The sequence below is a fragment of the Sminthopsis crassicaudata genome, chromosome 6, assembly GCF_048593235.1.
Source record: "Sminthopsis crassicaudata isolate SCR6 chromosome 6, ASM4859323v1, whole genome shotgun sequence".
Taxonomy (NCBI): domain Eukaryota; kingdom Metazoa; phylum Chordata; class Mammalia; order Dasyuromorphia; family Dasyuridae; genus Sminthopsis; species Sminthopsis crassicaudata.
The window spans coordinates 163,949,008-163,966,183 of NC_133622.1; the positions used below are offsets into that span (position 1 = coordinate 163,949,008).

Genomic DNA, 17,176 nt, shown 5'->3' on the forward strand with positions numbered 1-17,176 from the left:
TTAACAAATGTCAATCAAACAATGACCTGTATCTCAGCTCCATCAGGAAATCCCTTTATGGGAGGCCAGGACTGATTTTGGTAGAATGAATGCTTCTTTTCATATCTTAGGAAGTTGCAGTCAAATTTTGTAGCATTTATATATAATACTGATTGTATTCACCAACAAAACATACAATCCACACTTTTAAAAAAAGATGCCCTCTATTGTACATGATGGGGGAGATATATAGTATGATACATGATACATTTAGCATTGAATTATAATATTTCAACCCAATCACAGATCCAGTGTACTATGAAAATTCTACTGGTTTAAAAGATTTCCACACTGAGGTAGAGTGAGCATCATCTATCAGGAGATTACCCCATATTTTAGAAAGCATTAATCACCATGGAGTGACTCCAAGTAATTAAATACTCAGATGCCTGGCAAATTGCCTAATTTTTGCAACTTAGATCTTATGAAATTATCAATAAGAAGTTAAAAAATTTAAACAGAATTGTTTTAAGACACCTAAAATTCTAAATTTGTTTGATTAAATTTTACGTGGAAATTTTTCTAAAACATAATACCTTTTTAAATAACAGACATTGAATATACTTGATTTTTTTCTCAGTATTGCCTGGCACATAGTTGGTACCTAATAAATACTTGTTGATCATTTTCATGATTCACAATCAACTTTAGGAATCCTAATTATTGAATTGTTATATAGTAAGTAGTATTGCTCTCAAGGCTCACTGATTGATATATATATATATATGTATAGGGCTGTTATTTCCCACTGTTAATGATCCAAGATTATTTTGATTTTTTTTTTTTGGTTCTTGTGTCTGAAGTTTGTTGTTTTTGTCAGGCTTTCAGTATTTTTCCTCACTGTTGTAATTGTACCTCAATTTAACACCCTAACTCTACTTTCTAATTTGTGACTTTTAATTTCACAGTAACCCTGTGAAATAGAATTTATTTGTGGAGTCCAAAATTGTCCAATCTACAGTAAAAGAAACTGAGGCAGAGTTCTGAGTCAATTGCATTTTATTAAAGAATCCATGGATTCCTCTAATGAAATGTCCCCCATGATCTGAGATACCCCCTTCCTCCAGGGCCTTAGTTTTATAGTATTTGATGCCCAGATGATAGAGAAGAAACATTGTAAAATACAGAGTCTTGTTGGCTGCTAGTTTTTTATTTTAATCCTCCAGGAGGATCTATGCAAAATAAAGAATCCATAGGTTAGCAAATGAGCCTATGAATAGATTTTGACAGACCTACCTTGACTTTTCAGGAAGTCTTAAAAAGCCAGTGAGCAGACCCATGAGCCAGTGTGATAAACAGATATTAAAATATCTATTTGGACCAATGAGCCAGCACAGAGACAGTTCACAGGCTTTTAAACAGGGTCACTTACTGGCCAAATGCTCAGTCATCTTCCTACATTGGGCAATAAAGAGATGACATGGGGCAGAAGGGCAATAAAAATATATTAATTAACTTTCCATGTTAATTGAGTCATCTCCATCACATTGGGCATGATTACAAGACAAAAACAAGGGTGGAGATCTTCTAGTTTCCTGTGATTGAGTAAGCAAACCTAACAATCTGCAGTTCACAACTCTGAGGTTTAATATTCAGAAATTAAAATCACTACCCCCTATTAAATCATATCAAAATGATTCATACTGATTGGAATAAAATAGGGGTCTAATAAATCATCTATCACCTATTATCTCTATTCTATAGATGAGGCAACTAAGACTGAAAAAAAAAAGTCATAAACTTCTGAGGTTATATTAAAAAGTCAGAATTCTCTCTACTATGTTATAATACCCCTTTATGTGAATAAAAGTCCCTAAAATTTAATTTCCAATACACTCACTGGAAGAAATTCCCTTTACCCTATTTGCATATTTGGTTACAAAGCACTGGTAACCACCAGGAGAGGACTTCAGTTGGTAAAAGGCCTTTTAGGAAAGGAGGTCTTCTAAAAAGCAGAAGTGTTGAAAGCATTCATAAGTTGGGGAAGAAAGATGAGTCACAGATCTCTAAAAGATCTCTATTCTAAAAGAAGAGCCTGGGAAGTGGACCTGCTCTCTGGGTCTTGGGAGAATATCAGTGGTCCCAATCTAGAGGAAGGAGTCTTTAACAGCTGACTTACTTCCCTAAGGCTTCTATAGATGCCCTTGAAGCAGACAGTAGCAAAATGAGCTTTTCACCACTGAACCAGGAGTCTAGAGACACCTATATTCCACTCCCAATTTGTTGTGAGAATATATAAAAAAATATTTTTGTTGTTTATTTTTGTTTTTGTAGTACCTTTGTTCAGGAATGTGCTGGTAAATATTTAACCTGCTTTTCTATATACCCTTCTAGATAGATGATAGATAGATAAATAGATAGACAGACAGACAAACACACATATATGGAAGTGTGTATACATGTTTTGTTGTTGAGTAGTTTCAGTTGTGTCCAACTCTGTGACCCCATTTATGGTTTTCTTGGCAGAAACACTGCCAAGAGTTCCCCATCCTTCTCCAGCTCATTTTACAGATGAGGAAACTGAGGCAAACCAGGTGAGGTGACTTGTCACTTATGACTTATGATGGGTCACACAGCTAGTAAGTGTCTGTGGTTAAATTTGAACTCAGGTATACTTGACTCCTGGGCCAGTGCTGTATCCACTGAACCACTTAGCTATCTCTGTGTGTGTATGTGTAGGTATATATGTATGTATGTATATATATATATATATATATATATATATATATATATACACATATACATATGTATGGCATACTTTTAAGCTTAATCTTCATTATATTCTCTATCACTTTCTTAAATCTAGAGTCCTACATATGTGTGTGTATATGTTTATCTCTCTCTCTATATATATATATGTATATATACACATATGTGTGTATGAAATCAAGACTCCATTTCCAGCATTTGCTCATTCCTAAGACATAAATGTTCACACTAAAAATTGAACTTTAAACCTGCCTGCTGTCAAAATTAGCTGCCTCCAATATGAACCTGATTTAATTTGGAAATAATTAACTTCCCCCAACCCTTTCCCAGAAAGTGATCCCTTATAACAAAGATTTAAAAAAGAAAAGAGAGAAAGCAGCTCTTGTGTTGGGAAAATTAGTGGGAATTTAAAAGGTATTCAATTAAAGGGATTATGGAGGCCTAGTTCATTAAATTTCTAATATATACAAGGAATTATATCCATTTGTATATAGGTTGGCTAAGAATGCTAAGAATTTTCTTTCCTTGTTCATTATTTGCCTATTATGTTTTAACTAATTGTTTTACTATTTCATTTATTATTTCCATGGTCTACAAGTAATTAGAGAATATTCCTTTGGCTATAGCTCATCTTGCAATTTGAATAATTTCTTTTTCCAAGCACCCAACCATGATCCTGGATAAATAAGCAAAGGTTCCCAGAGACAAGGGTTCTCAGGAGTCTTTAGGCAACACTTGTTATATACATAGTTCATTCTTTTCTTGGGGCTGGAGCTCTAACCAGATCCTACTTCAATCCCTCATCAGGAAGAGTAGGTGACTACGGGTTTTCAAAGGCTTTTAAAGAAGTTCTTAAGTTTTTGACAAAACCCATGTCTATTTTTCAAGGACAAATCTAAGTTGGTTCAGGAAGATTCATCATTACATTGGCTACCAGATAATGAACTTTTTCATCCGTCACAGCTAATGAAAATCATCTTTTAAGTTGTAGAGATGTTTTGATCTGTATTTTGAAAGGAATGTTCCCACCAACAAAAGTACAAATCTTGGAATGATTAAAGACACTGCTGAAATCCTTTTGCTAAGCAAAATCTCCTTTTGGAGTTCTACAACTTGAAAAATTGTTATTTTGGTCACAAGAGAATCAACTTTGTTCTTGTCATCAATTTGTAACTTCAACCCAGAATTCACCTATGTCACAGGCTCAGAAGAGGAAATCACCATAATCTCTCATCAATTCTTCCATGTTTACTATGGCAAGTAGGATAACAGTATGAATTAAGGGAGAAGGCACCTCTGTTGTGTGAGCTTTCCAAGCTTCCCGAATACTTAGAAGAATGGGGACAAAGCAGATAACATAATGAAGGGGGAAAAAAATAAAGTAATGAAGGGCCTGAATGACAACAGAGATGGTTGACTCATGGTCATGTAGCACTCATGGTGATCTGCAAAAACTTCAGGGAGAATAGCTGAGTAGTCAGCTCAGTCCTGACCAGCATCATCCACCCAGCATCACTCTCCTCAAATCCCTCTTTCTTCTACCTTCAGATTCTCCAAATTCCCTATCCCAGGACTGGCCAGAATATTAGATATTTAGGGTCTTCTTCTGCTTTAATAAAGACATATTTTTTCTAGGGGATCATTTTATGTCATCAATGAATCTAAAAATTTAGGTGGCATGGTTGCTGCCCTCAACAACTTATATTCCATTAGGGGAAACATCACATACCCATGAAAGCATAATTCTTGAGCTTCTGCTACATGCTTATAGATGTGATTCAAGATCACAACAGTATCTAATTCATTTAGTCACCTGTTATACACACACATACACACATATATGTATATGAGAATGGCAAGAACAAGCATGTAATAAGCACTTACTATGTGTGTGTGGGTCACCAGCCAGGTACCAAACAACATTGTTAGAGGGAATTTGCTCATCTGGATTTACAATGTATGGCAGGATATCATATGCCAGTGAAATTTCAAGACCAGTCCAAAACAAACAAAAAATAAATACACATTCAGTTTATCAATAGCTATTGGTCATTGGTCATAATAAGTATCTTTACATAGTTGTTGAGACCTCATTTCATCTGAATCTAACCTTAACATTTTTTTTTACTTATCCAATTGTCATGATCTCCCTCCCTACAGGGCTTCTATGAATATTAAGGTTTTCTAGGTGTATACACACTCACTGACATAATGGTTGCCTTATTTCAGGGGTATGACTCGCTGGGGAGAATTTGATGACCTCTATCACATCAGTGAACTGGAGAAGAAAGAGAGTTCTGTGTATGAAGCCAAAAATCCCCAGGAAGGTCAGTGTCATAATTTTCCATGATATGTGTGGGTATTATTTAGGACCTCTGAAACAGCCTTTTTTAATATTACCAGCCAAAAAGTACACTTGGAAGCCACCTTCCTAATTTGATCTTAGAATGCATGCCTATGTGTAAAATAACTTTAAAATGCTAATGTAAACTGCTGTTTATAGTTTTTGTTATAATGGTGGTGGTTCGATGTTTTGCAGATCATCACTGTCATTATTACCAATTTTTTCACCTATTGCCTGATTTTTCTATATTTCAGCAGGATTGGTGCATATACCTGTTATTGTCCAATGATAATTTTTTTTCAAAATTGAGTGGTTTATGCATAAAATTATAGTAATTTTTACCAATATCACATTTGATGTCCATTTATCATTGTCTACTGCTGATAACTTATTTACCTAGTCTAGCTTGGAGTTTTTCTAATTGTTTGTCCAAATTTTTTCATTCTTTTTCTTCTTGTTTTTTTCTAAACTTATTTTTGTCTTGATAAATCAGTGGTCAAAGTATACCTACATAGCTGATTTCAAGACTAACTCCCATTTCAGCAACAAGTCCAGCGTCTATCAATTCTTTTTTTTTTTTTTAAGTATTCATAATATAAAGTCATGAGATTTCCATGTAATCTGTCAGTGGTTTTCTTATTGGTTCTTGAACTTCCCCAAGTATGTGCCTTCCCTACTAATAAGAGCTCTTATTATTTTTAAGAGTCTTCCTTCTCAGAGAGTGACTTGCTATTTAATTTCCACATATTGTATTTTAATATAGGGCAGCTAGGTGGTGCAGTGGATAAAGTGCCAGGATTAGAGTTAGGAATATTCTTTATTTCAAAGGAATTTGCCTTAGTTTTCTCCTCTATAAAATTACCTGGAGAAGGAAATGGCAAACCACTTTAGTGTCTTTACTAAGAAAACTCCAGCTGGGATCATGACAAGCTGTATACAACTGAAGAAATGATAGAACAAAAACAATCCTATTTTCTCCTACTAACCATATTTCCAGATTTTTTTCAATGATTATTAAATAGATCTAGAAATTCACAGTTTTACTTAGAAGACCTGCTCTAATTTGATCTTCTTATAAATTACTTGGCTTTCATCCAAGTCTTAGCTTAATTTAACATTCTGCACCCACTCCTAATTTCCCCAAAGAATTCCTTGCCCATAGCACAACAACATACTTCAATCAATTCTGCCCAATTTTTTTCAAGATTATAATCAGCAAATTAGGCCTAACTACCATAAGCCCTAAGTATATAATACTATGCAACAATGATACAATATGACAGTGTTGTATCAATTAATATGTAGCACTAAACATATACCAATTGGTAGCAATGAAACAGAAATGATAAGCCCAAGACCATGAGAAATGGTTTAAATAAATGAATTTACATACCAACAACCAGTATTTGAGTAAACAACATCCGTTAGGTCAGTCCAACATAAGCTACAACATCAACAATAAAATGCATTTACAATTGTTTTATTACTGCAATATCCTGTCTGCTTGCCTGCCTTCTTCATTTTCTCTCTTCCTGGTTCCTTCCCTCTCTCTCTCTCCATTCACATAGGGAATCATACCCTTATCCCTTGGTGCTCTGCCCAAAGAAATGTAAATTTTAGTCACTGAAACCTTACAAGATAACTTGGGGGGCTTATAAGATAAACTTATTTTATCTCAATGTATTTATTTAAAAATATCTGGGACAATTAACTCTTGCTTCATGTAGTTTCATTTATGATTTCTTGAAATTCAAAACTGGAAAGCCAGGCTCTGGCTCTTATTGATTGGCCAACAATTGATCCCATCCCAAATCTCACTCTATGTGTGTGTGTGTGTAAAGGAAAGGAAGGAAAGGAAAAAAGGAAAACAATGTACGTCATAATTTTGTTATATATTTAAAAGGAAGAACAAGATGTGCATAACAGATTTGCAGTTTTGTGCAGAATCACCTTTTAAAATTATACAATGTTATGGAAATGCTTGTTTTTATTCCATAAATTAAAAAGAAAATAAATATGAAAAAAGAAAAAATCCAGAAAATTATTTCAAAAGAAAACCACAATAAACTAAATTACCTCTCAGCTCAAAGTAGAGAGAAAAATATGGGAAAATAAATAAATATTGTGACCGGGTGGGGGGGTCTCCAAGGTTGTTTTTGTAGGATATAAAAAATATGAAAGGCAAGCGAGAAAGAAAATAACATTCAAAAAAACAATTAAAACTGAACTTTACAAAATTATAAAGAACAAGCCTAGTCCCAAAAAAGAACTATTAGAAGCATCTTTGCCTCATCATTTGCAGAGGTGGCAAGTCCACTTGGGTGGAACATCACATATATTTTTCGATATGCTCATTACTTTAATCAATTTTGCTGATTTTCTTTTCTTTTTTCACCTTTTTATTTTTTAAGATATTATTTATAATATGGGATGAATGTAAAGAAGAAAGAGAAAAATATAGGGGGGAAATGAAACAATGAAATAAAAGTTTATTTTTAAAATAATGGGGAGGACAAGCTGGCATATGTAAAGAACATTAGACATTCCAAAGAACTGCTCTACATGTGATAGTTCTCATGGATAATAGTTCATGTGCATAATAAAATCCAGAGGTAGCAAGGGACTTTTTATGTAATTTATCTCTTTTTCAGAGAATGATGAATTTTGTATTTGGTGCTAATACCAAGTTAACAGCCTAACTGCAGTATTGCCAGGGCCAACTAGGCTGAGATCCTTAAGTGCTTCAGTGCTCAGTTCAGTTTCCCATATGAAATTTTATATCTATTGATAAGGACTAATTGCCCAAACAATAACAATAACAAAAACAAAACTTGGATGTATATGTTCTGTCTTTCTGGCTCCAGAGCCTTCCCTCCATCCTTCTCAGAAGGAAAACAAATCTCCTATAAAAATCATCAGGCAACAGTGTTGGGGGCCTGAAATTTATTCTCTTTTTCTATCTCTCTGTCTCTTTCTTTCTGTCTCTCTGTCTCTGTCTCTCTCTCTCTCTCTCTCTCTCTCTCTCTCTCTCTCTCTCTCTCTCTCTCTCTACATATATATATATATATATTCACATATATATATATAAACATATATGTAATATATTTATATGTTAGTATGTATGTAAATACATATACAGACATATGCATGTCAAGTGGGAATGAGTTTTAAACAAGGAAATCATAGAAATGAATAGGGGAACCATTCAACTAAATACTTTCACTATCTGAAAGAGAATAAGCTCCTCTCCCCTCTCTTAGGAATAAGGAAATAAGAGGTAACTACACCACTTGTCTACTAGTGATGGAGAAGAGCAAATGGAGATATCAGGTACATGGTATGGTGTCTCACGAGCCCACTCCACAATCTGCTGCTTGAACTGGCAAATGATTATCTGACCAAAATGGCTAGAGCTCCACACCAGCATCCCTTTGGCTCCATTATCTTTTCTCAGGATCATCACCAAGTGTTCACCTCCAGTCTTTAACCACTGGTGAAACTGTCTGGGTTACAATCCTAGCCTTCATCTTTTGAGAGTGGCAAAACCAAATGGCTCCTCAGCTTCATGGCCTCATACTTTCCTTCCCCTTTTTGAAATCCACTTAAACTCAAGGATATAGGAACTGGGGATACTGACTTTGGATACAGATGTCTGCTTGGCTCCTATTATCATTTCCTGCAAAAAACAAAGAGGCAAGAAGGGTTACTCTGGATTTCAGACGTTAATAATCTAAATCATTCCCAGGAACATTTCCATTTTTTAAAAACAATTCCTGAAAGGGATTTCAGGAACAACCCAAGAAGCAGGGAAACTGACACAGCCTAACAATATTGCATTCTCCTTAGATGATGTGTCTTATAACAGTAGCACCCTGAGGCCTCAGATGGAGGAGGAACTTGATTCTCCCTTGCTATACAGAACAATGAGTGAAGCAGCCTTGGTGAGAAAGAAGATAAATTTTGGCAAGATAGAAAGAAGAAATCAACAGAATCACAGAGTATCTATTAATGGCCACTTCTATAACCATGAGGTGAGTTAAAAATAAATGGGCAGAGAAGGGGTTGTGAAATTTAGCTTATTGAGTAGGATTTTTTTGGTTGACTTTTGTATTTTTGTTTGTTTTTTTACTATGAACAAAAATATATTTTTCTCTCCTACCCATGTTCCTTCTCTCAATTGGAAAAAAAAAAAAAGAAGGGAGGAAGAAAAGGGGAAAATAAGGGAAGGGAGAAAGAAAAACCTAAAAAACTCATATTCATATTCAAGGAAAGCAAATTTCCATTTTGGCCATTTCCAAACCATATATCTCATTCTGTACCCTGTGTCCCTCACTTCTCATCAGGATATAATATGTTCTCACATTGGTTTTCTAGAATCATGATTGATAATTGTGTTGATCAGAGTCCTTAGGTCTTTTTAAATTATTTTGTTTTTACAATGTTGTTACTATTGTATAAATATTATCCTAGAGGATTTTTTTTTAACAAATACTGTGGGGAAAAGACTTCATGTTACTGAAGACATGGAAAATAAAACCTCACTTTCAAGGACATAGATATTTGTTAGTATTTCCCAGCAGCTATTCTGACCTGATTCTTTCTCATTCTACCCTGGGAATCTTTCTAGCAGTATTTACTGTGAAGTCTGGAGGAATGGAAATTTCCTTTCCATATTCCTTGATTTTTTGCTCAACTTAGATTTACTCTCAGCTCAGGAATATTTCTTTCAATTTTTCCCCATTTGACCTTCCAAGAATTTACAATGGCCACATGTTATAGCCCCAAGCTTTTTACTCTTTGTATAATATTTGGTATTTTTGGTCAAATAGCATCTACTATGTGCCAGGCACTGTTTTAAGCAGTAGAGATTTAAAAAAAAAAAAAAAAAAAAAAAAGGAAAAAGGAAAAATAATCCCTGGTCTCAAAAACCTTTCATTACAGAATACTTTTCTCGCAGTCCTGGAAAAGACTTGAGAAATTATGGTAAAAAAAAAAAAAAAAATGATGGATAATCCATACAGAGAAAATAGTAGCACTGTCTCTTGAAGGCACAGCCCATTTACAGGAATACATAGATCATTGCTTATAGATTATAGATTTAGAGTTAAAAGGACCTTAAAAGTCACTGAGTCCAATCTGCTCATTTTATAGTTGAGGAAATTAAGACCTTAGGGTCACACAGCTAATAAGTATGGCTAGATGGGGTTTAAACTTAAGTCTTCCTGACTCCAAGTCCAATATTCTATCTACTCCAATGAGCAAACTCTGTGAGGCAAAAACAATGGAGGCAAAATATTCTGTTCTGGCCAACAGAACTCAATGGATCAATAAGCATTTATTAAGCAACTACTATGTGTTAAGACCAGGGGATACAAAGAAAAGTAAAAGTCAGTTTTTGTTCTCAGAGAGACCACAATCTAATAACATATAAACATCCATATAAACAATGCACAGAATAAATAGGAAAAATGCACATTATTTCCTAGTAATATAGTAATAAACCATAAAAATGTCATACTAAGCACTCAAGGTACCTATAACTAACTTAATATATGATCCTTTACAGAGTGATCATATAGAAATCCTAAATCAAGATTTCACTCACTGCTCTGATGACCATCCTCTAGTCTCTGTCTCTGTTTCTGACTTTGTCTCCATCTATCTCTGTTTCTCTGTCTTCTCTTTTATCTCCCTTTCTCCGTTTCCTCTCTCTTCATTTTTCTCCTTTTCATCTTCTTTTTCCCTCCCTCCCTCTCTCTCTGCTGGTGTCCTCTCCTCCCATTTGTCAATACACACACACACACACACACACACACACACACACACACACACACACGTACACCCAAAATCAATGGTACTGAAGATACAAATTCAGCAAATGAAGTAATTCCCACTTGCAAATAACTTTATCTGTTTGTCTGTCAGTGTCTATCTATTGCTGCCTGTCTATCTTTTCATATATTTTCATCTCTAAATATCATTTCTCTGTGTAGCTCAAGCTGTACATCATTTATGTATTCTTAATAAATCTTCAGCTCACTTCCCTCTCTGCCCATACATGCCCTTGACAGTGAATTTTATGTCACTTATGACACATAAATCATTATTGGTAATACACTCTAATATGAAATTGTAATTAACTTTAACAAAGACCTATCCTCGATATTTAACCTATAATGTCATTTTCTTCCTCTCTCATTTAAAACCAAAGTAAAAAAAAAAAATTAAACCTAGGAACTCTGTGCATATGAAGACAATATGGAAAGCTTCTGAGGTGAAATTAATCACGTCATGAATGGTATGCCCTGTTTTCCTATAGAGACACATAGATGTTCTGGCTAAGGCACAAAAACTAACCTAGATTAGGAAGAAGAAATAGAAAATGCACCTTCCTCCCTTCTTTGTGGAGATCGGTCCCATGGATGTAAAGCATTGCATATCCCATCACACTCAACTGATGGACTGCCTAGTTTGGAATAATTGCTTTCCCCTCCTTTTTTTGTTTTATTCTCTATTACAAATTATGGATATGCATGGGAGAAAGAAGATATATATTCAGGAACTGATTATTAAAAATCAATAATCAATTAATATAGCAAGATCTTTAAAAAATCAGAATCAAAAATTCATGAATTCAGACCCTGGTCTACTCTATTACCTTATATCAAGAACTTTCTAGTTGTTGATGCTTTGGAGCCAGCGTATAGATCTTATGCAAACAGAAGAATAAGGTCTTAGGATGTGACTATAATGTTTATTTTCCCCTTCCAGACATCAATTTTTACTCCAGCCTTTGGATCTGAAACCAAAGTGAGAATAAACAGTAACATGAAAACAGAAGAAGTAATAAAGCAGCTTCTACAAAAATTCAAGGTAAACTTTCCTTTTAAACTCAAGGGAAAATAATAGTGTGTCTTTTTGTGACTTTTCAGATGCAAAATCCAGGGCAATCTCTGCCACTGGTATTTCTACACCAACAAGCTCAGGGCTTGGTCTGTTGGCATTCCCTTCCTTGCTTCTCTAGCTCTGGCTTTCCAATCATCTCAGTTTTTATGGGCAGGTGAGGATGTAGGCTTTTCTCCTTCCATCCATCCTTGTCCTGCTTCTTGAAAATGGTCTAAACAGTCTCCTTTTATAATTTTCAAAAATCATGGGGAAATGATAAAGGATTCTCCTGGTATCTAATCTAGGTCAGCCCTCTCTAATATTTGAAGCTCCTAGAGTAGTTACTCCAGGTTAAAGGAACTACACTTCATCCTTTAGTAGTAGGTCTACTACTTTTCAATGTTCTGGGAACCATCCTTTAGTCTCTTATATCGCTTCCTCTCTATCATCTCCATAGCACGGGTCTACTCTCAATATCCTGTTAATGTAGTTATTTTTTCTCTCATCAAACAGAGGATATAATTGACTCAAAGCAAAGTCAGATAATGAAATAACAAAGCAAGAAAAGTCATAATAGACTATTAACAAGGGCATATTATCTTAAAACACACTATCAATGGGAAGGACAGCATTTATATACAGATGGCTGATGAGGAGTACATTCATAAGAAAGATAAGTGACCAGGATACATGCATACAAGGGCAAGTTATGCCATCCTCCCAGAACACAGATATCTTTTTAATGATTGTACTCCCTTGCTCTCAATGGCCCTGATCCTCTTTGGGCATGGTAGATAATCACCAGTCCGCTCAACTTTTGTCTTGCTGCTGGACTGATGACTCTGGAGAAGAAAATGATTAATAATTTGGTACAGCTCTGCCCCACTTAAATCCAATTCATAGCAACTCAGCCATCATCCTCATGATGGTCATTGATCCTCAAAATAAACAACAACAAACAACAGTTTCCACTATTCCCCACTGGTGAATGCTAAACATATAGGCTCAACTCAGCCTTTATCTTACCATCTTATGTGACTTATATTTCCTGGATACAAAGTCTCTATAAGGCAATGACATTTTCTAACAGCTTTTGGACTTTTCTTTTATCTCTAGTCGGCTAGGATATGTAGTTAAGACCTCTCCCTGATAAGGTGCTAATTGCTATTTAGTTGTTGCTACCAGTCATTTAGTAAACATTTATTAAATGTCTGCTTTGTGCCAAGCACTGTGTTAAGAGTATAAAAGACACCACTTGTAGGGAAGTGAATTGAGCTTTAATATTAGAGTCAGGAAGACCTGAGTTCAAATGTGGTCTCAGACACTTAACTAACTGTGTGACTCTAGACAAGTCATTTAACTTCTGCCTGCCTCAGTTTCTTTGGCTTATTAAATGGGTATAATAATACCTCTCTTGTGGGGTGATGAGGATCAAGTGAATTGATATTTGTATTCTTAGCACAGTTTCTGGTACATAGTAGGTGTTATTATAAATATGTATTCCCTTCCTTTCTCTTTCCCCCAAAAAGATAGTCCTTGTTCTTAAGGACCTCATAGTCTAAATGGAGTCAACATGTAAGCAATTTTATGCAAACAAGATTTATCCAGGATAAATTGGAAATAATTAATCAATGGAAGGAAAGCCAGGAGAGCTAAGAGGTAGGTATAATAAGGGTTATCTTATCTAGGTAAATAAGAAGGACTCTCCCAGACTAAGAGGAAGCTTTTTAGACTTCCATTTCCAGGTGTTCCAAAGACCATGGTTCCTAGGAACTATCTAGCTTCTGGCTTTATATATTCCCAAAATTCTCCAGGCTTAGCTCCCAAATGATTTAGAGTCAGAGCAAAAGATAAGCTTAGAAACATTAGTCTTTCTCTGTCTAGTCTTTCTTTTTCCTTCCAAGGCCCTTGTCTTTACTATTCATATCTGTTGAAAACAAAACCCTATTTGGTTTCTTATTTTGACTAATGAAGGAAAAAAATAAAACCTTTCTCCTGAAAATGCTAAAAGTTGGTGGTAGTTCATCCAGGCTCAGTGAGTAGAGTAGCAGATCTCAAGTGAGAAAAATCTGAGTTCAAGTCTGGTCTCAAGCACTAACCATTTGTGAAACCTTAGGCTTGATCTTACTATTCTGACTCAGTTTCCTCATCTGTAAAATGGGGAAATAATAGCACCAAATCTGAAGAGTTGTTTAAGGATCAAATGATACAATATTTGAAAAGTCCTTTGCAAAAATCTTTATGAAGATATTAAAAAAATTAGACTTTGGCTTTTCTTAGGATTTTGAATCTTTTTGGATTTTCTCCTTATTGGTCTCAATGAATCTCTAATGGGCCTTTCCAACAGTGTGCACACCAGATCCTTCTCTGCCAGAGCTAACCCTGTGAACTCCCCTATATCCATAGCCTTGGAATTACCCCCAAATTTAGGACAAAGAGTTCCACACTGACACATGAAACTTAACTAAAATATTTTCACACAACAGAAAATCATGGTTGTTTACTTTTGTTTAACAGATTGAAAATAACCCCCAGGATTTTGCTCTTTACATCATCTATGCAACTGGAGGTAAGAAAAAGAAATAATTCAAATTATCTGGTTCTTTCATAAGTCCTTCTTTTAGAGGGTATTAGTTATTTTTGGTTTTGTAGTTACTAATAAGAAAGGCGGATGGAAGAGTTGTTTTTTTTTCTATTAAAAATGGAAGGTGTTGGCATTTTGTGCCATGGTCTTATATTTAGGGCAACCTAGGATTCCATAAACTCTTAGATATTTGAAAACATACAAGAAACAAGACAATATTTGGAGCCCATCAACTAGACGTCACATTTTTTGAAAGGATAAAACACAGTATTTTTCAAATGGAGATCAGAACCCTTAGGAAATCTCCAGTGCCAGGCTTCAGGTTTTATTAAGACTTGAGTTGAGTAATGCCGTCTTATTGTATCAGCCCTTAACTCTATATGCCCCATGTCTCTTACTCCCCCTAGGATAGCAGCCAAATAGTACACTGGATGGAACCTTAGACTTGGTGTCAGAAAGAACTGAATTCAAATCCTGCCTCAGACACTTTATAATAATGTTAACCTGGCCAATTCACTTTACCCCTCTCTATCTCAGTTTATTAATCTGTAAAATGGGGACAATAATAATAATAATAATAATAATAATAAGGCCTATCTCCAAGAGTTGTGAAAATAAAGTGACATATTTGTAAAATGCCTTATGAACCTTACAGCAGAGTTCTTAACCTTTTTCCACTCAAAACCCCTTTTCAAAAACCCGGGAAATTTTTATGTGACCCCAGGAACATAGGTATATAAAATAGGTATACAAATCAAACATTTACTGATAATTTCATGATCCCCACAATCAGCTATGAGACCCCATATGGGAGTTTTAGGAATTTAATTTAATGTTCACATTCATGTTAACAATATTTTTCATTTTATATTTGGTATATATAAAGAAAGTGGCAGCTAGGTGGCAAAGTACCATGTTTAGAGTACCATGATTAGAATGCAGAAGACTCATCTTTATGTTAAGTGGAAAAGTCCCAGGTCAGCTTCCTTATATGTAAGATGAAAGATTTGGACTAGAACACTTCAAAATTCCCCTTTACTTCTAAATACTTGATCTCATGATCCCAATGCCAGAATCCATAGCTGGGCCTTTCTCAATTTGTAGATAAATCCACTATGAAACGCAATAGTTTGTTCTTGCAGCTGAATGGACTTCTCCCACTGTTGGTTACAAATCTGAATTATGTTTTCATAGAGATGAGTGAGACATTCAAGTTTTAAGAGTAAAGGAACTCATATGCAAAAATAAATTAGAGACTACTAAAAATAAGTCAGAGTGTATCATTTTTTACTTTTGAAAGTTGGGGAGGAAGAAAAAAAGAAAAATATCATAAAATAGGTCCCATAAATGCTCACTTCCATTTTTCCCCCATTACCTCCCCATAGTACCTTCTACCAAGTAGGCACAATAAGCTTTTGTTGAATTTAATTCATTTGATTTGAAAAGTCATGCATTGCTTGATCCCAAAATGTCTGTATATTATATGACAACCCAGTGGCATAGTGGATAGAGTGCCATCCTTAGAATTCAGAAGACCTGAGTTCAAATATGACTCTGGCATTTACTGGCTGTGTGACCCTGAATAAGTCACTTATCCCTGTTTGCCTCAGCTTCCTTAGCTGTAAAATGAGTTGGAGAAGGAAATAGCCACTCACTCCAGTGTCTTTGCCAAGAAAACTCCAAATAGTGTCACAGATAATTGGATTCACCTGAAAACATTTAAACCATCACATGTCAGAAATGTTTTGGGGAAAAGAAGAATGTACTGTGTGATGAAATGCCAAAGTGCAACCCAAAATTTGTGTTTAGATTAAATGTAAGGTTATTCACTCTGACATCAAATCAAGCTAATGAAACTAAGAATGAATGAAATGAAGCATTTATTAAGCATTTACAAAGTTCTCTATTAAGCAGTGGAGGTACACATTTTAAAAAAAGACAATCCTGTTCCTGAGTAACTCACATTCTAATGGGGGAGACAACACATTGGACAAGTTTCACCTGTAATCAAATGGAAAAGTCTCGTGGTTCTTAGGGCAAAACAGCAAAGCAGATGTTAGTTCTTTTTAGATGTCATTTACATTGATAAAATCCATTTCTAATGATGAACTGTTTGGCAGTTCCAAGGACTTCAGTGGCAAGAACTTTTTTTTTCTAGGTTTTCATTAATTGGACTGTATATAGCCCCTGCAGGGGCACTGGCCAGGCTGCATCTTGATGGATGCTGATTCCCAGGATGATGGCTTTGGGCACCAGGCTGAAAGCATGACTATTTCCAAAGCTCTTGAGGTCAAGGTCCTTGGCTATCTTCATCAAGATCAGAGGGGAGATGATGGTTAAGTTGGTATGACTTAGCTGGCACATGCTGCCCCCAACTTCCCGTCAGGATACCCAGCTGCTTCAGCTAGGCTAGTTTGTCTGTCCTTTGGGTAACCATTGATTAATGGGTGGTAAGAACAGCTGCATCTGCCACAGGAGTTGTTTCCCCAAATTAGGGTGTAAAGGATGGGTTGGAAGCAAGACTAATGAATGATTTGGGAAGTCTGGAGGAACAAACACTTCTCTTTCTTAAATGGAAAGATATTTAATTTCACTACTTTGATGAGGAAACATAT

At 35.3% G+C, this 17,176-nt stretch overlaps 1 protein-coding gene across 1 annotated transcript in view; it reads left to right on the forward strand.

The window, feature by feature from the left end:
* Positions 1-17,176, forward strand: part of RASSF6 (Ras association domain family member 6) — a 57,417-nt gene that overhangs the window by 37,185 nt on the left and 3,056 nt on the right. The window contains exons 5-8 of the mRNA XM_074276170.1: positions 4,978-5,075; positions 8,939-9,123; positions 11,864-11,965; positions 14,495-14,546. Of these exons, the coding sequence (XP_074132271.1) occupies positions 4,978-5,075; positions 8,939-9,123; positions 11,864-11,965; positions 14,495-14,546 (437 nt within the window). The remainder of the gene's footprint in view (positions 1-4,977; positions 5,076-8,938; positions 9,124-11,863; positions 11,966-14,494; positions 14,547-17,176) is intronic.